We start from the raw sequence: 20,402 nt of genomic DNA on the forward strand, positions 1-20,402 counted from the left end.
CTAAGGCCCACTTCTAAGCTCAACAAAACGGCCTTCTACCTCCATAGCCTCTCCACCTCTCTGGGAAGTCAGGCTTGCCTTGGCCCTTCATTGCTTCTCCTCACACAAACACCCAACTTCTACTTGTGTACATTGCCTCTCCAAGCCCTGCTTGACTCTCCCGCACTTCTTGTACTAGTAGCTGCTGTGGCTTGGGCACACTGCTCATCTGGCGTCTCACCAACAGCCATTTCTGGAATGCTGAGCTTGCATTTTGGTGAAACGACATCTGGACCAAGTCCTGCACAGTTTCCATCCTGGTATAATCCCTCGCACCTCACAATAATCATGTGAAGTAGGTTAATCTGGGAAAGATTGCTTCTTACAGGAAACTGTTAAGATGCATTTCAAGCACAAGACAGAGAGGGATGAGGCCATTTCACAGCTTTGCCTAGAATTAACTGTCTTCAGGTTTTATAGAAAAAGTGATGGCAAGGCTTGATGCATGGTATGTTCTGGTCAATGTGGGAGCAACTCTTTTGGAGATGTGCAATGGGTTGTTTCGAAGGCTGTGTTCCGTAGATTGACTACAGGCCCTTCTGTCAACAGGCTTCACTATTAATATGATAAATAATTTCCAACTGTGACATGTTATTTTCTGGACAGGGCAAACAGGTTGGAGTTAATATAGTTGCTTCCCAATGCTTAAGAAAAGGATGCATCACGTGTTTCCAAACTGTTTATTATACTGTATTATTCTAATACAGTGACCTCCTGATACAGGAACAGATAGCACTGGCCAAGCAGGTAACAAGGTGTTTTTTTTAAGAAGCAGTGTTTAAGATGAAGAATGCTTTTGTCCTTAATTACTTAAGAAATCATTGCATGTTTTGTTAAACAGTGTCACACAGAGTTAAAGAGGTGGTTCAAACATAACACCAAACAATAGATTGCCATTATGTGCATGTGCCTGACTAGATCCTAGGCTTACATACTCCCTCCTCTCCTCTCACTCCCTTCATATGGAACAATACTTTCTCCTCTCCTAGTTAAAAGCTGATCATAGTTTGCCTTTTCATGTGAACCATCAAACAGTGATTTGGAGGACTTCCGGGAAGGGTGACTTAGCCTGTGCCTGCTTTTGAGACGGGCTCCTGCCTCAAAAGAAGCTTATTCAGATATATCAGTCAGTTTTTTCTTTTTTTTTTGACTGATTAAACTTCTCCCGGGTAGGGAGAAACGAAGAGATTAACCTCAAAGCCTATTTTTGTTGGGACGACCAGATCTCATTAATTTATGGGACGAGGTCCAGCCGACGAAGGTGGGACGGATTTTCAACAGCAAGCTCTATCTGTTAAAGCGAACGTTCATCTTATCTTCTAAGAGAGAACGCACTAACAGGCAAGCACCCTTCTTTCTATATTTTTCTTTTACTTGACTTAAATTGTTGCTGTTTAAAAGAGATTTGCCAGATTGATCGGTTTTTGACATCTCACTGGGGAGCCATAACTTCTCTCTGCTACGCACTAATTAATAGCTTATCTCTGTTTTTGTTGCAAAAAGCTGTCCTGGATTTGCATTCTAAAGATATACACAGAAGAGGGATTTCTATTCCAGATTTTTATTTTGAAAAATATTATACTGTTTTGAGACTACTCTCTTTTTGGTCTATTTTATTTTGACGAATCTGTTTCTTGACGATTGCCATTAATTGTTTCGTTCCTGGGAACTGCATTTTGTTTACTTAACTATGGAGAGATAAGGCTGTCTGCTCTGTTTATACTGTGATGTCACCAAGTTTGGAGTATTAACCCAATTGTTGCTGAAATAAGAAGTGGTTTTCCTATATTTTTCTTTTAAAATGGCAATTAAGAAAGTGGCTGAGAATCTGGAAATAACTATGTTTCAGAAAATAATGGATGAGATTGAGATAATGAAAATTGAATTGAGTAAAATGAAGTAGGAGATTAAAGATATAAGGGTCCCTGTGAGAGAGGTGACCCTGGAAGGGGTCCCTGTGAGAGAGGAGACCCCGGAGATTGGAACAGGGGTCCCTGTGAGAGAGGTGACCCTGGAGACTGGAACAGGGGTCCCTGTGAGAGAGGAGATCCCGGAGATTGGAACAAACGTGGAACAGGAACAAGATTTGGAGTCTATGGACTTTAGAAATAAAATCTATTGTTTGGAACTCAATGTTATCTCTGAAGAAATTAATGAAGATTCTAGAGATAAAGTTATCAATGGCATGGATAATCTTCTGGACTGGAATGATGTGATGGAGCCCAATATAGAGAAAATCTATGGAATTAACTGCAGCCATGTGACAATGGAAAAATTTTTAAGAGATGACCCAGTGTATTTTGAAAAAAAGAACAGAGATATGATTTTACAGCAGTATTTCAGCAACCTATTCAGAATGGATGGCAAGAAAATATTTGGGATAGAGGTAATTCCCATCAGACTCTTACTATATGACTATGGCTTTGACAGCAAGATTATTATGGAATACTGATAATGGAAGATTGGATATTGAAATTACTGGACTTAACAAGACTACTGAAGATGGAAGACGGAAAATGGAACTAATAGAGATAATAGAACAATGGCTACTGAAATTACTGAACCTAACAGATTCTGATGTGATGGATTAATTGAAATGTTTATTTTGACTATGGTTATGACAATAAGATTATCATAATTAGTAATGAGATGGATTAATCGATATGCTTATCTGGAAAAAAAAAATTGATAGATATATTTCTTAAAGAATTGAAACCTCTCTTTGACTTTTTGTGGAAAGAATAAAGTAATGTATATGAGATTTGATGATTAAGTAAGATAACTACTGGAGGAAAGTGATTTTATAATATGACTTAAGAGACAGGATTGTTATATATTATAGACTTATAACTGATTTGATCTTTGACAAATGGGAAGTCAATATTTTACTCTTTATTTTTTATTTTTGTTTTTTTTTTTCTTTTTTTCTTTTTGTTTAACTATTTTTGATTTTGTTTTTTGTCTTTGAATGTTTTATGATTTTGTCTTGTATGTTTTATGAAAATCTGAATAAAAATTATTGAAAAAAAAAAAAAAACAGTGATTTGCACTTGCTCTAAAAACAGGATCAGATATGAGGAAAGTATGATTTGTTTCAAAAAGGTAAGGAGTCAGTGAAGTGCTGTACACAAGGGGAAGAGGAGAGAAGCATGCAAGCCTGATGGTCTAGCCAGGCTCATACATGTAATAACGAACTATGGTTTAGCCTTACATCTGAACCAACTCACAGTGAACTCTCTGCTTTGACTGTCTTGAACTACTTACATGTGACAGCACTAAATAATGGAACTGAGATGCTTTGATGGTGAAATAAAGGTCACTGAAAGGAGTGTTAAAAGAGCATATGGTTTGTCTGTACTGCTGCTTAGTAAATCTTACTTGCCTCATGGAATTTGTGACACCTTTTATGTAATGGTCTTCTGCTGAATTTAATTCCTATTGAATCTAATCAAATTCCTACTGCTGAATTTGACTCAACCCTGTATTTCTTTGGCACTGGATTAACCTATGACAAAAGGCTGCCTGCATGGGTTTCTAAAACAAGTGTGCACATGTGGCATATTGAGGAGAATGAAGTTTCACCACTAAAATGAAAACATTATTGTATGGCTATCTTAATTTTAAAAATTCTTGAATTAATGTTTGGCTAATGTTTATAATTTGAAATCTTTAAACTGTAATACAAAAGTGTTTAACGTACTGCATTTTCCCATTGTAATCATGCTAACTTGAAAGTAATTCCCACTGAAATCAGTGGGACTGAAGAACATATGAAACAGCCCTTTTTTGATCAGACCAAAGGCTTATCTAATCCAGCATCTCCCCTGACAGTGGCCAATCAAATGCCTCTATGAGAAGCAGGACATGAGGAAAATCACCTTCTCCTCACTGGTATACAGAGGCATAGTGGCTTGATCCTGGAGATATATAGCTATGTATAGTATATAGCTATCATTGTGAGTAGCCGTTGACATCGCCTAATCTCCATGAATTTGTCTAAGCCTCTTTAAAAGTTTTTTTGGGGAGCTTTTTCTTTTTACCAACCTGAATAATTGATATACTATCATCTGCAAATTTGGGCATCTTGCTCTTCACTCCAAACTCCAGATCGTACAGTATATGAACAAGTTAAAAAGCATTGAGTTCTTATGATTAGATCAAGCTATAAGCCCATATTTTCTCTGTAAGTAAAACCATTTTTTCTCTGTAAGTAAAAAAACTTCCTTCTCTAGTATGCTCAAATAATCTTTCACTTGTGCAGCAGAATGTTAGCAAGGCTCAAGTGGTATTTCGCCTGAGACAAATAAGAAAGCAGAACTCTAGCACTGAACTAATATAGATAATACTCTATAGAAAATAGGTCCTTGCATTTTCCTGCAATGGCTCCTTAAGAGGTTTAAAGAAGTCCTTTTCCCCCCTTGCCCCCGCTGTGTTTACAAGCGCAATAACATACGGAGGAATTTATAATTAGAAACATGACTCATAATAGCCAGGAACTGCAGTGAGGTCTTCAGAGGAAATGTCATTTCCATACCCTTCAGAGCAGTTTCTCTTTGCGTTCGTGCCAATCTTCTGTCTTACTCATTCTTTTTTATCCACTAGGAGCACAGATCTGATGTTAAGACATGGCCCTTAGCAGACTCAGGGAAGAAAATGGGGCAGTCTTGAGTGCAAGCATTGCCTTTTGGATCTCAGAAAATAAGAAAATTACAGCTTCCACATTTCCACTTTTGTCAAGAGAAAAGGTTTACCTATCCTATGAGAGAAAATGGTGTGGCTTTCCTTTAAGCTGCAGTGCAAATCCTGATAATGCTCCTGGCACTGCCTCACTCTGTTTAATTGGAAGATGAATCCAAGAAAGCCAAGCCTCCCAAAGAACTACTCACAAAGAAAGATTTGATGGAATCTGAATAAGGACCAAGTGGGGAAAAATACAGTGCTATTTTGGAGATAAAGGATCAAGAAACTAGTGAACTGTTCCATATGATCAGTCAGAGCTGGATTTTTTTTTCCTGAGATGAGACACTGATGTACACTCACAAAAGAAAAGAAAAGAAAAGAAAATATTGCTGCATCCATGTCTGCTTTATATTCCTAGCAGGAAGATATCATGGCTACAGAAAGTATGAAGACCAAGAATGGGCTAAGGTAAACTAATTAACTAATGTAATACGTCAGGATAAAAGTAGACTCATCTTGCTTTTGGTCCCCTCCTTTCCATGGGAAGAAAATGGGGCAGATATGAGCACATGCACGCGCGCACACACACACACACACAGAGGGAGAGAGGGAGGGAGGGAGGGAGGATTGGTTTGCACATAATGTCCAATGATGGTTTGGTACCATGGGGGCAAACTCTGTGTCTGTGCTTCAGTGCCTGCTCTTTCCCCCTTTATGTCTCTCCTTGCCCTCTTGCACACTGCTAAATTAGTTACTAGCTCAGGACCCCAATACCTCAAGGGCTGCCTGTCCCCATATGAACCAACCCAGACCCTGCAATCTTCACTGGAGGCCCTTCTTTGTGTGTCCCCTGCACAGGAGAGTCAGAGGGTGGCAACATGAGAGAGAGCCTTTTCAGTGGTGGCCCCCCAGTTGTGGAACACCCTCCCCAGAGAGGCCCACCTGGCACCATCTTTGTCCACCTTTAGGTGCCAGGCAAAGACCTTGCTACACCTAGGCCTTTTGCCTTTGAGGACCCCTTGTAGTGAGGCGGTATTTGTATACCTGCCATTTATTTGTATTGATTGTATTTGTTTTAATTTGGCTTTCACTTGTCACAGTTTTTTTAGGTTTTATGGATTATGTTTTTAATTGGTTATGTAAGTCACTTTGGGTCACCTGGTGAGAAAAGAGACAACAACAACAACCTTCCTTGTTTGTGGCAAATCATGCTTTCTCATTACATCCAAACTAGCAAACTATGGTTTTGCAATTGCCCTGCAACCTAGGTTTGTAAATCAGGGCAAATCTATAGTTTGGGAATATGTGTGAAGGAAGCCATCTGCTTTCAAGGCACATTGGCAACACAGATTTTAGGTGCTTCCAGATGTGCTGTTTATTGGATAATCTGGTTGCTGTCCTGCACTTTCCAGAGCAATTATACAATCTCCTAATCACAAAAAGTCTGATAAGAAAAGTGACAGAAAAGTGACACTGGAAACTGGAGGATAACAGCTACTAGCTGACAATGTCTTCTAACCTCTGTCTGATATTTCAGAATGACTACTCAATAAAAAGCCAGTATTGAAGCTCCCTTAAATTGGGTTAACAATTATCCCCTCCCCTTGCCTTCCCTGGAATCATTGGAAATATGTGAAGAGAGATCTTTAACAGAATTCTCAGCATCCTCTCCAAACTACATTTCCCAGGATACTTTAGGATTCCTCTGTAGTTTTCAAGCAATCACCCCATCTGAAATCCTGTTAACAATACTGAGTTAGATTGACTAATGGTCTGACTCAGCATAAGCCAGCTTCCCATGTTTCTGTGCTCAGGGATGTCATAGCCACATCAAGTCCTGGCTATTGTGCTTTTGGATCTCCAGCTCCAGCTTTCCTGTCCCACCTGAGCACAGCCTAGCTCCTGATTAACAGTGAGAGCTTCCATTATGCTAGTGCTGAAAAAGCATAACTATGTTGTTGCAGGCAGATAAGCTAGTGCCGATATTTAGGATTGGGGTGCAAGAAATATTAACAGATGAAAAGTGTCTCCTTCCATCATGCATGTTATTTCCCTGTTATCTTCACCTTGGTCTTTACTTCTGCTTCCTCACTCTCTTTCTCTTTTTTCTCTTGAAATTTAGAGGATAGAGTTCCTTGGGATAGAGACCTTTTGGCTAATTACTCTGTAAAATACAATGCACGCTATGATGCAATTATTATCGTTAACACATCCAGTTCGGTCTTTTCTGGCAAAACACATAATTTAAGTGTTGAAAAGCAAATATTGTATCTGCACAGTTTTTTTCAAGATCTCTGGGCCTATGGCATCCATGTTTTACAGTGCAATCCTAATCACATCTACTCAGAAATAAATGCTATTGCCATTCAGTGGGCCTACTCCTAGGGAAGTGGGGTTTAGACTGAAGCCTAAGTTATTTAAAGTCATTGGATTGTATCTAGATTTCTCTTCCACAAATGGAAGGGGCCCTTCTGTTTACTGAAAAGCCTGTGGTCCAGCAGATTTTTCAGGAGCTACAGGGGGTTACAGTGGCAAGGAGGAATCCGTGAAAATCAGCCCCTCTTCCTCTAGTAAGAGTGTGCCATGAGCAGAGTTCCATTCATACAAACTCTGTGGGTTGCATTCACTTAAGTCCTACACAGGATAGATCCACTGAGGTTAATGAACCTAAGTCATTTCTATTACTTTCAATGGATCTACTCTGAGTAGGACTGAATATCACCCTGTATCCTGTTCTGCTGAGATTTGGTGCCCACAGGGGAAGTGGTTATGAATGCCAGAGCCTTTTCCAGTCCCAGTCTGGTCCAAAGCAAATCAGGACCCTGGGCAGTTCCCAGTATGCCTTGCTAGCTGAGTTTGGGAAGAAGTTGTCTCAGCCAAGGCTTAGAGCAGGGATAGGAAGCTCTGGCCCTCCAGAAGTTGCTGGACGACAACTCCCTTCACCACTGACAATTGACCATGCTGCCTGGGGCTGAGTGGGAATCCAGCAACAGCTGTAGGGCCATAGGATCTCCATCCCAAGCTTAGAGTCATCTGAAGCCTTGAAAGGGCTGGCAGGCCTTGACCTTCCCCTGGTTCCACCTTCCACTCCCTGGGAGACCTCGCCTGAAGCCTCACCTACACATATGTGGTTGGGAAGCAGAAGAGGTTTCAAGGGAATCATCTTCCAACTCCAAGGACGATGGAGCAGCCACATCCCCAGGATGGAGCAGTGTAGAAGGAGGTGCTGAGAGCTCTCCCATGAGAGGGGCAACTGATGCATCATCTGAATTGGAGCCCTCCTCAGGCCAGTATTGGGACCCTTAGGTAGTGGACAGGACACTCTGAAGCCAACCCACTGGTATTATCCGTGACTGAATTCAGCTTTGTTCCCGTATATTCTCTCCACCATTCTAGTGATGCAGAACTGTGAAAAGGCTGCCTCAGAATAGTAATCCTTCTTAAGTTGCATTACGTATGCAGCATTTGACCATTTTATGATATCAAATGCTTTTTAGGCTTTTGTGAAGCCACTGGGAATCAGATCATCTTATTTATAATTAGTTCATTCTGTTCAATTGCAATCCTTAAGGGCAGGTAAACTGCAATCTAAAGGATTTGAGAGGGCCCAGTTAGAAGTCAGTGGGACTCTACAAAGGTCTCTAGTTTCGTTGTAGTTTAATTGTAATTAGGATTGCTGGTTACTCTCCTCACTGAGATGGCTATTATGATGCTATGGCGAGCCTTTCACTGCTTGATATTTTCAATGGAAGCAGCCAAAAAAAGGTAAAGTTTCCATTTGCTGCTCCATCCATTTTTGCCTCTGGCTCCACCCACGGCCCACGGAAGGTTGCCCAGAAGGGAATGTGGTCCATGGTCTGAAAATGGTTCCCCGTCCCTGCCTTAGGTTATGTGAACCTTGCCCCTGGCCTTTGACACCTGAGAGAGAAATTATTTTGATTGTAAATTGTTTTAACTGATTTTAATATTGTATTTTTACATTGATGCAACCCTCTCCAGGGCGTTATGTGTTGTTGTTGTTATTATTATATAGGTAGCAGAATTACAGGAAACTCAAGTCTCCCAAGGTTTCCTGGGTAGCCTGCATAGGATTGTTTTGAAGGTCTGTCTAATCTGGGACACCTGTTATTTACAAAAGGGTGCTTCCTTGCCAGAGGTGCTCAAGACGAATAGCCATTCTGGGGAAATTGTTTTGATTTTACAGCAAGAATAACTTCATTCTGCAAAACATGTTTCATTGGGTTAAAATAAGGCCCTGCTTACTTGTTGCAATTTGATAACCAGATGGCAAATAATCCCAGTTTGCATCTGTTTTGGAATTGTTTTTTTGAGATGTTTGTAAAGATTTTTTAAAATATGTTTTTAAGATGTTTTGTTTTTGAGATGTTTTTAGTGTTTTGTTCTTTGTTTGCCACTCTTGGCTCCTCCTGGGTGAAGGGCAGGATAGACAGATAGATAAAATGGCTTTCCTTGACTACCCTCCAGTCAAGGAAATGATCTTGCCATTGTTGCTTCCACTGCTTACTAGATATGCACTAGCATTTCTGGTGGTGTGTGAGCATTGCTCCTTGCCCAGTGTAGCTGCACAGATGTCAAAGTGCATGAGAGAAGGCCAGGGTTTTCTCTATACAAATGTTTCCCTTTCTTATCGAGAATGCAGCTCCTGTGAAGGCTGGCTGGTTACTCAGAAAGAGGGTAATAAGAGAGCCTGCAAACATTTCCAGGCCCCTGCTTCTGTGATGAGGTCAATCTGATTTAAAACACCATTGATTTCAAGCCCCTGTCCCTAGTCACTTGTGCTGTGATTGGCCTGATTCCACTCCAGTGAAAAGGGGACAACTGTACGCACACACGCGTGCGCACACACACACACACGGATCTAATTTCCCTTGCACAGAGCTTAATGCATTATAAATATGTCCAACCCTTGGGGTCTTTAAGGATTCTCCAAGTTGAGGAGACAGCTGAAGTAAATTCATGGTTTTGTGTTTCACTCAAAATCTATTGTTATCATACCTCTGAAGGGATGACACATTTCATTTTTACATAATATGTGTCATTGCATCATAAATGTCTCCATCCCTATTCACATTGCTGATCACACTAAATTTTATTCCTGAATTTAATGCATGTAATAAATATTAATAAATCAATTATGATGGAAAGAAATAGCTGACCTTGGACGAACACAACCTCTGAAAAGCATTAGCTAACTCAGTTTTAATAAAAAGATTGCTATATCATTTATCTTACTTAAATATTTAATGGGATACTACTTAAGTCATTTTATTTGGAAGATCTGGAGTGATAAAAGCTTTAGATCTAAAGTTTAGATCTCTGTTGTGCTAGCCCTCCCCCCAACTGGCAACCAGAAAACAGAGTATTTGGAATTAGAATAAATTGTTTAAATTGCAATACATCAAAGTGCATATTTTGGAGATAGGCTTGTATAGTTCAGATTCTTTGTTCTTCTCAGGGCCAAACTTCATATTGCACTGAAATTCTGTGGTCAAATCCTCCAGTGTTGTCTTTATTAATAAAACACAGTTGTGGAAGGCTACCAGTGTAAGAACTGCTGCGTTTCGCCTCTTTTTCTCCCTGTAGAGCAAAGAGTAGTCTTAGGAGGTGGATTTTGATTTGGAAAAGGGTCAAACACCTCCTCCAGCACAGCTGCTCTGATCAAACTGGCAGCCTCCCCCCCGTGGGTGTATGTCATTAAAAAAAAAGAAAAAGAAAAAATCTAATCACGAATCTCCCACATAACATATAGTTTAGTCCTTGGTCATAGACTGAAATAGAAACTGAGCATAGACACTGGGATTCATGGGATACTGATGTAGAGGAGAGGAATCAGGATCTATGGAAAGGACCCTTCTCCTGGCCACTGAAAGGCCCTCTTCCTGTCTCAGGCCTACATATTGTTTTCTAAATCTTCAGTGGTTCGCCCCTGGAATCCCATATTTTGGGATTCAAACGATCTATTGTTAGTTCAATAGATCATAGCCGCATAGAATTGACACCCTGTGCATAAAGAATCTGGTTAGGCAGCTGTGTAAACACTACCCACAATAATAAATTAATAGCCACTGTGAGACTGAACAATACTTAAGCCCTAAGGCAACATTTTAAAAAGGAATGAATACCTGACTAGGAAACCATACATTCTTATACTAATACCACTTCAAACGTGTGAATCACTGACAAAAGTGTTTCAGTTCTGAATGAGATTTCCGCTGCCATTTCTGCCCCATAGAAGCACTCAGGATTTGATTTCATAGTCATAGTCAATTTATTTATATACTGCATTTTCCACAAATACATTTGTGCTCAAACCACTTCACATTAAAAAAAATATCTAGATACAGTAGTACAATAATGAAACACATCACTAATTTATATATATGAACAATTAACAGTTAATTAACATAATCAACATTTAAATAAACACAAAGCTCTCTATTTATTTATTTGTTTAATTGATATCCTGCCCTTCCTTATACAAGGAGCCCAATTAACCTAGTAGGTCAAGTAAAAATATCCAGAAACGTAACATCTAAGAGCTAATGACATTAGCTATTTCAAAAAGCCAATTTCAAAAAACTGCTGAAAGATCCTGAAACTTTAGTCACTGCCGCTCTGTTCAGTCCCTGGCATGTCCATTTATTTTGGTAGCAGGTAATGTGAAACACCTGTGCTTAAGACCCTAAAGAGCTGTTGCCAGTCAGAGTAGCTAGCTTTGACTTGGTGCAAGGCAGCTTCCAGTGCAAAGGAAAAGTCTTCTGTTAATACTTCACATTAGGAAGACCTTCAGATGTTGCTGTTCCTTGTCTTACAGACAAACTATTCTGATATTTTATCAATTAGGCATTCTAATGTAAGCTATTGTTCAGTTAATAATATAGGTCAATCTGTTAATCTCTAAAATTGTTTTGACAGGTAATGCAATAGTTGCTTTGATGATCTCATGTTATTCATAATTTTGTTTGTATTCTAGTAGCATGTTGCTATGTATGCTTAAGTGTAGTTTATTTTCTGCAACTTGACATTTATTGTGGTATGGCAATTGCTGTGTAATCCTGGTAAACTAGCTTCAACTACAAGTCAGAGTTTTTTAAAAAAATCTCTTGTCCTGGGAATGTCACTTACGGTGTAGTACTAGAAATGAAGTGCACCAGCTTCCTTCTGCCTTTGCAGAAACCTTGGGCAGAGATGAGGAGCCAGTGGCCCTCCATATGTTGTTGGGCTCCAACTCCTGTTAGTCCCAACCAGCATGGCCAATAGTCAGGGGTGATGGCAAGTGTAGTCCAGCAACATCTAGAGGCCAAAGGCTTCCCATTCCTGATATACAGTATGGAGAAATGTACTTTCCCTCTCTAGATTTCTGATCTAAATCGGTGATAGCCAATTTCTGTATTCCCCAGGATCATTCTCTTTTTCAGACAGTGATCTGAGGGGCAGAAGTGTATTTTGCTGTACAATTTGATTCCATCATGAGTATCTAGGGTCCATAATAAAGTTGACACTATCTGGCATGAAGGGGCTTAGCTTACAGTGGGAAGCTTTTACCAGCTTAGGCTGATAAGACAGCTGTGGCCGTTTCTGGACCGGGATAGCCTGACCACTGTTGTCCATGCACTGGTAACCTCCAGGCTGGATTACTGTAATGTGCTCTATGTGGGGCTACCCTTGAGGTTGGTCTGGAAGCTGCAGCTGGTGCAAAATGCAGCGGCGAGACTGCTCACTGTCACCCCACTGCTGAAAGAATTGCACTGGCTACCCATTTGCTACCAGGCCAAGTTCAAGGTTCTAGTTTTGGTGTACAAAGCCCTATACAGCTCGGGATCAGGATACCTGAAAGACCGTCTTACCCCTTATATACCCAGTTGATCACTGCGCTCTGCAGGTGAGGGCCTCCTGCAGATACCATCTTATCAGGAGGTTCGTTCTGCACAATATATATGGTGGCACCTACCCTGTGGAATTCCCTCCCCTTAAATATTAGGCAGGCGCCATCTCTGCTATCTTTTTGGCTCCTTTTGAAGACTTTCCTCTTTCAACAAACCTATCCCAGTCTGCATCTGTGTTAGAATTGCTTTAATATGTTTTTAACCCTTCTTCTTTTTAATGATGTTTTTAAAGCTTTTAAAAATGTTTTTAACGTTTTGTTTTAATGTATTTTAAGGTCTTTTTATGATTTGTTAGTGTTTTTAGCATTTCTGTTTGCTGCCCTGGGTTCCTACAGGGAGGAAGGGCAGGATATAAATCAGATAATAAATAAATAAATAAATAAATAAGAGTGGGGCATTGCATAGCGTGAGGCACTGCACAGAAACCTCAAAAGAATATCACTGTTGGCGGGAGTGTTTCTATTTCTTACAGCCTGAACACATTTTTTTCTTTTCTATTTAGTGCTAGAAGGTGAGGTGAGATGCCACCACACTTCTCTCAGGCAGACCTATAGCCAACCCCTACCTTTCAGGTCTGGAGGGTGAATTTCAATAGCATTATTTTTGTATAGTAAGGGACAATCCTCCCAACATGGAGACCTACAATTTTTTCATTTTGAAATTCAAACATTTTCAGAACCCTAAAATTATTTTCATAGTCCAACATTCTTTGCATCTCCATAATATGTTTTATTGTTGATGATGAACGTGCATGTTAGTCTATATATGACCGGTAAGATTCATGCTGCTAAGTGGGCTGAACAAGGCTGCTTTCACACATGGGGCTAATTGCATTACGTAGTTTAACGGATTGAAAAGGCAGCGCTTCTGTCCTGATTTCTAAAATCCCTTTCACGCTGCAGTACCTGTTGCATTAAGGAAGAGCAGCTTTTTCAGCAGATATACCAGCATTTCATGCAACTGTCTTTCACACAGCTTGTTTTCGTCCCTCACCCATGAGCACTGTTCCCCACTGTGAAGGTCTAAGATCTCGTCCCATTGCCTTGCAAGCCCTCTCCCTTTAGGATCTGACTTTTTAAATTGTTTTAGTTGTATCAAGACTGGGGTGTGTGTGGGAAATGCTGCTGCTATCTGCGCCGATGCCGGAATACCGGTACAATGTTCATCAGGCAAAAAACAACAACAAAAACCCCGTGTGACTAAAGGGCGGGAACGCACTGCATGCTGGGATGCCTGTCATGTGAGCGGCTACAGCTAGTGAAAATATCCTGCGATCTTCCGGGTTCCCAGCCTTGCTAATGGATGATTTCTGGTATCATTTATCATGGAAACTTGCGCTAAACGTCCACTACATTCCACTAGAATTCTGGAGCTAGCTTGTGCTTCGTGTGAAAGATCAAATATAATGTGCAAATTACTAGGTAAGAAATCGTCAGAATAACGGAATAAAGTGCAGTGTGAAAGCAGCCCAAGTATCTGAGGACGGTCAAGACTGCTTTCACAGACAGCAAATGCACTGAGTGATTATTTATTTAAAGATTTGTTTTTACCCTGCTCTTCAGCTGAAAAGGCTCCCAGAGTGAGATAAATAACAAACACGGCAGTTCCACAACAAAACATAAAGACAAGAGCATAGGAACATAGGAAGCTGCTTTATACTGAGTTAGACCGCTGGCCCAGCTAGCTCCGTATTATCAACAGTAACTAGACCTCCAGGGTTTCAAGCAGATTTTCCTAGCCCTCCCTAGAGATGCCAGGGATTGAACCTGGGGCCTTCTATATTCAAGGCAGGTGCTATACGACGGAGCTATGGTCCGTCCACTCTCTCACTGTTGCTCCCCGTTGGGAGTCAGTGACATGGTGCCTCTGAATCTGAAAGATACATGTAGTCATTTCTATCACATCTGGCCAGCGTGTAGGTACTTTATGATTCAGATAGGGACTTAAGTCTGAAAGTCTTCTGCTCCTATGAGTATGAAATTAAAAATCCATTACAGAACTTGGTTAAGATATAAATCATTGAAAAGTATGCATTGCTTTATGTAGTACAAAAAAGTTCCATAACAGCAGCACATTGATTCACATTTAAATGTGGTTGCTGAGTCACTGGCATTTCCCTGCCAGCACTGCAGAAACAGCTGCAGTTGTAGTTCTCTTACTGCAGTAGGTGTTCTGTTTCATTAGTAACCCTCATTTATTTGTTCATTATGCTCACATTTATTCAACCTCTGGCTCTTTCCAATCTATTTGCAGGCATGTCCAGTAACACTTAAGATACAGCTGCTGATTACTGCATTGCATGGCTGTTCCAGATAAGTACACAAAAACCTAGTAATTAAAAATCAGTGTTATTTGCTAACTTCAACAAAAGGTCATTGGTTTCTTGGTTTCATGATGAAGGCCATAAAATTGCAGAGAACTCCATTCCCACACTTCTGGGTTATGATTCATGGTAGGAATTCAAGATGCTCAATTTCCACAATAGTGGCCAACAAACCATGCTAGTCTTAGAGGAGCAGTTCATCAAATAAATATTGGATTGAAATGCAAAAGGTACGATGAAAAAGGTATAATGTTTTTTAAAAGGCATTATGTATTAGGGCAACGTTGCTGTGAGAGTATTTGTGTGGGCAAAGATTTCATTTTATTTATTTGCTTACATTTAAGGTGTTGGACTACAACCTGGGAGACCAGGGTTCGAATCCCCACACAGCCACGAAGCTCACTGGGTGACCTTGGGCCAGTCACTACTTCTCAGCCTCAGAGGAAGGCAATGGTAAAACCACCTCTGAATACTGATTACCATTAAAACCCTATTCACAGGGTCGCCATAAGTCGGAATCGACTTGAAGGCAGTCCATTTCCATTTTTTTCTTCCATCAAGGAGTCCAAGGTAGTGTACATGTGATTTCCAGGCAATTGCCCATGTGGGCACTGACCACACCCGAGCTGGCTTAGCTTCAGCAAGGAGATAATCTCATGTGCTTTCCAACTATGCCCTGAGTCTATCCTTGTAATATGGTCTTTCATAGATTTCTAGACAGAAAATGATAAGAATGTAGGCCACAATGTAGAGAAACTAGGCCACACTCACACACCATACATTTATCCCACTATGATTCCACTTTACACAGTCATGGCTTCCCCCAAAGAATCCTGGGAAGTGTAGTTTGTGAAGGGTGCTGATAGTTAGGAGAATCCCTATTCTCCTCAGAGCTAGTTCTCAGAGTTCACTGGGAAGAGGGATTGACTGTTAATGAATGAATGAATGAATCTTTATTTTTACCCCGCCCTTTTTCCAAAACTGGAACTCAGGGCACCTTACAAATAAAAACTACATCTCAGAAGGCTCAGATAATTGTTAACGGAGATTTAACGGATTCATGTGAAATACAAAAGGGTACAAGACAGGGATGTCCATTATCTCCCCTTTTATTTATTCTGGTCTTAGAAGTGCTGCTTAGAGATATTGTTTCATAATAATTATGAAAAATTATGGACAGAGATTAAGAAAGATTTGCTAAGATGGGATAAACTACAATTGTCATTAATGGGTAGAATATCTGTGATAAAAATGAATGTATTACCGAGAATGATGTTTTTGTTTCAAACAATACCTGTAATATCCTCTGATTTACCTTTTAAACAATGGCAAAAAGATATCTCTAAATTTGTATGGCAAGGAAAAAAACCAAGAGTTAAATTTAAATTACTACAAGATGCCAAAGAAAGAGGAGGACTGGGATTACCAAATCTGAGACTTTATTTTGCTGCCTGCTGTCTAGTCTGGATAAAGGAATGGATCTTATTGAGGAATAAAAGACTATTGGATTTGGAGGGCCATAATTTGAAGTGGGGATGGCATGGATATCTATGGTATGACAAAGTAAAAGTAAATGTAGACTTTAACAATCATTTTATAAGACGTCCTCTGTTGAAAATATGGAATAGATATAAACCAAGGTTTTATTCAAAAATACCATTATGTGTCTCAAGTCAAGAAGCGTTTTACAGAAGAGAAATGGCTGGAAAAGAGAAATGGTTAACTTATCAAGAACTATTAGAAAATGTACATGGAGGATATATAATGAAAGAGAGAGAACAACTGACAAAGGAAGGATATAGTTTTCAATGGTTTGCCTATTTACAATTGTTAGAAAGATATAAAATGGACAAGAAAATGTATGGGTTTGAAATAAGTAAATCTGATTTTGAAATAGGATTGTGTACAAATGATGAAAATATAATTGCGAAAATGTATAAACTCTTACTGAAAATGGATATGGAGGAAGAACAAGTAAAAGAGTGTGTGGTAAAGTGGGCAAAAAATTTTGGTTATAACATACAAATGGATCAATGGGAAAATATGTGGAAAAAAGGCTTGAGATTTACACTATGCTATAATCTTAAAGAAAATTTCTATAAAATGATGTACCGTTGGTACATGACTCCAGAAAAGTTGTCAAAAATGTATAGTAATGTTTCTAATGTTTGTTGGAAATGTAAACAACAAGAAGGATCATTTTATCATATGTGGTGGCTGTGTAAAAAGGCAAAATCATTTTGGGCACAGATAGGTAGGAAGATGCAAAAAATTCTAAAGATAAATATTCAGTCAAAACCAGAATTTTTTTATTGGGTTTTATGGATAAACAAATAGAAAAGAAATATGGAAGAATAATATTATATATGATTACGGCAGCAAGATTATTATATGCACAAAAGTGGAAAATGGAATCAACACCAACAACGGAAGAATGGCTATTGAAATTAATGGACTTAGTAGAAATGGATAAATTGACATGTCTACTTAGAGAAAAATCGACAGATACATTTCTTAAGGAATGGAAGCCTCTCTTAGACTTTTTGTTGAAAGATCAAAATAAAATGATGATATTGGGATTTGACGATTAACTAAGACAGCCTATGGAGAAAAGTGATCCTGTATGTATACATTAAGGGACAGGTTTGATGTATATTATATACTTATAGCTGATCTGCGACAAATCGGAAGTCAACTATTTTATTTTTATTTTTTTTGTTGTATTATGTTTTTTGACTTTGTTTTGTTTGTCTTTTGAAAAATTTGAATAAAAATTATTAAAAAAAAACCTACACATAGGTAAAAAACATACAAAAATATACAATTAAAATAGAATTAAACTATTTGTAAAATTAAAACCATGAAACATACACTTAAGATACTAAGACAATTTAAAACATTAAGAATAGGACCATAGAACAATACAACAGACCTTATGAGGTCCTATCTTAAACATCTAGTCCAAAAGCCTGTCGGAATAAAAAAGTATTTGCCTGTTAAACCACTCTTGAATTGTTCTATGACACCCTTCAGCACCCTTCACAATCCACACGTCCCAGGATTCTTTGAGGGAAGCCATGGCTGTTTAAAGTGGAATAATAGTGGAAATATCTGGTGTGAATGTGGTCTTAATGTGGATTGCACACAGATACCTGCAGAGCTACATTGTTGCAATTCCTGAAGGTGAAATGACAAGCTAGAATCCAAAAGATAGCCAGGCCCTTGGGATCAGTCAGTTTATTGTGGCATTAGCTTTCATAAAGAAGCCAATAACTGATATCTGTGGAAGTTCATACCACTTTCCATTTACTCTATAAATTAGCTTTGCATCTGAAATAATTATAGGGGAAAAGCATCCTTTCATATCTGTTGCACTGGCATAAATTACTTCAGTCCTGGGTATGTGTATTTCCTGTACTTGAAGTTTTCTCTATGGCAAGACATATGATCCATTTCATATTCTAGTGTTCTTTATAAACTTTTTTAAGTATAACTAAAATGTTCAAATACAAGTAGGTATTCCATATAGTCCATATGATCCGCCTATCAAGTATCTTACTTTTGAGCCAAATTATTGATCTGTTTACAAGTTTTGTGAACTGCTGAGACATTAATAGTTGCCATGTTTCAGCAAGAGTCATCTATGGCTGGATACAGGTTGTTTCTTGTGGATCTGCCCTACTAACACTTCAAAAGAATGCTCCATGGAGGAAAAAGTCCCTGTACCCAGCACTTGGGGTGCATGTGTGGTACTCCTTCATTGTGTACAGAAAACCAGTGCTATCAATTCTAACACTGTCAGTTGCCAGTTAGGCGGAAGGGGGAAATAGATGAGTCAGTTCAAGTGCCCCTTCCACCCTCTTTCCAATATGTGCCCTATTGCATTTGATAATATCTTAGGTGAGAAGAGGAAGGGGGCTCCACAAGAACAGACACAGGCTTATAGAGTGTTGCTTGCCGTGCACATGGTTCCCACCTTGATCTAGGACTTTGCACAGGAAATTATGGGATTTTCAGTATGACACAGGATGTCATTAGTTAAACTAAGAAAAATTGTACCCATTTACTTGTTTGATCCTGACTGGGTATTTGGGTAGTTTCTTAGTTGAGCAGGGATCCAAGTGTGATGTGCTGTCTATTACAAACATGATACTAAACATAAAATGGAGTATAGAGCTGGCTGTTGTATTTAGCAGTTTTCTTAAGTCCACTTTATTCCTGTAGGAAGGCTGCTTATGAATTGAACTGCCTGATAACCTCTTTATGAGCTTTACAGCTGGTTTTATTCAAGACAATGCTAAGATGCTTGGTCATTTGTGTTCATGGTAAATCCCATGGCAATTTATGTGACTGAGTTTCTCTGTTTGATTCAGTGACTTGGACCAATTCCAGCTCAGGAAATTCTGCTCACTTTAATTCTACTTACTTTAATTTAATGCATGATTGAATGGATCAGATTTAACTTTTGCAGTGGTGCAAATGGAACAAAGTTGTGCACACTTGCTCAGAAACAGCTAGTGTGAGTTTGAAATCAAGTGATAACGAACGAATGAATGTAATGTGATCTTTGGCATGATATGCTACAACCAAGGAACTGACCAAGGATGTGACTTTCACATAGATTGCAAATTAATGTATGCATCATTTGCTCCTGTGTGAATTAATCACCCTCCCCCTTGACATATTTTAGCATCAAAAGAGGTATGGCCTTCACAATTCATAATCATACTGTGTTTATTTCTACTTGAGAATATGCATCTAGGTGCAAAAAGTTAAAATGGCTTATAAAGTATGTACTGCGCCTTGTGTGAAGAAATATACACTATTACCAGAGTTGTGCTGTTTCTTGGGTTGACAGTCTCCTGCATTTGGAAAGGATGCAGGCTGATACTTGGACTTATTTAAGAATGTGGGAAGCTACCTTATACCAAGACAGGGCCATCTAGCTTACTATTGTCTACACTGACTGGCAGCAGCTATCCAGGGTTTCAGAGGAGTTGTTCCCAGGCCTACCTGGAGTCATCAGGAATTAAACCTGGGGCCTTCTGCATGCAAAACAGATGCTCTACTGCTGAGCTGTGGCCCCTTCTCATGTTTACTTCTGAGTAAACATGCATAAGGATGCTCGGTGAACCCTGCATGCTACTCACCACCAAATTCTCTCTAAGAAGGACTAAAAGGAGTACAAGTACACATAACGTCCAGACACTCCTCTTTGCTGTGTGGTAAGCACTGGTGTCAGAGATCCTACAAAAGGCTATAGCCATCTACATTATGAAAAGTAGATTTTTTTATTTAAAAAAATAGTTGCTGCAATTTATGAGTTCGCTATGGCGATAGACCCATTCGACTGACATAACAGCGGTGGAAGGTTGATACTTTTTGAAAGGAAAGTTGAGTGTATGTCTGTTTCCTGACTCTGCAGGGTGGCGGAGGGCCGTATCTAATCAGGG

General features: G+C 39.4%; 1 protein-coding gene across 3 annotated transcripts in view; it reads left to right on the forward strand.

Moving 5' to 3' along the window:
• Positions 1 to 20,402, forward strand: part of SACS (sacsin molecular chaperone) — a 75,832-nt gene that overhangs the window by 17,703 nt on the left and 37,727 nt on the right. For all 3 annotated transcript variants that reach the window (XM_061628551.1, XM_061628549.1, XM_061628552.1), the window contains exon 2: positions 4,642 to 5,187. In XM_061628551.1, the coding sequence (XP_061484535.1) occupies positions 5,150 to 5,187 (38 nt within the window). In that variant the 5' untranslated portion in view covers positions 4,642 to 5,149. The remainder of the gene's footprint in view (positions 1 to 4,641; positions 5,188 to 20,402) is intronic.

The sequence above is a fragment of the Rhineura floridana genome, chromosome 5 (genome assembly GCF_030035675.1).
Source record: "Rhineura floridana isolate rRhiFlo1 chromosome 5, rRhiFlo1.hap2, whole genome shotgun sequence".
Taxonomy (NCBI): domain Eukaryota; kingdom Metazoa; phylum Chordata; class Lepidosauria; order Squamata; family Rhineuridae; genus Rhineura; species Rhineura floridana.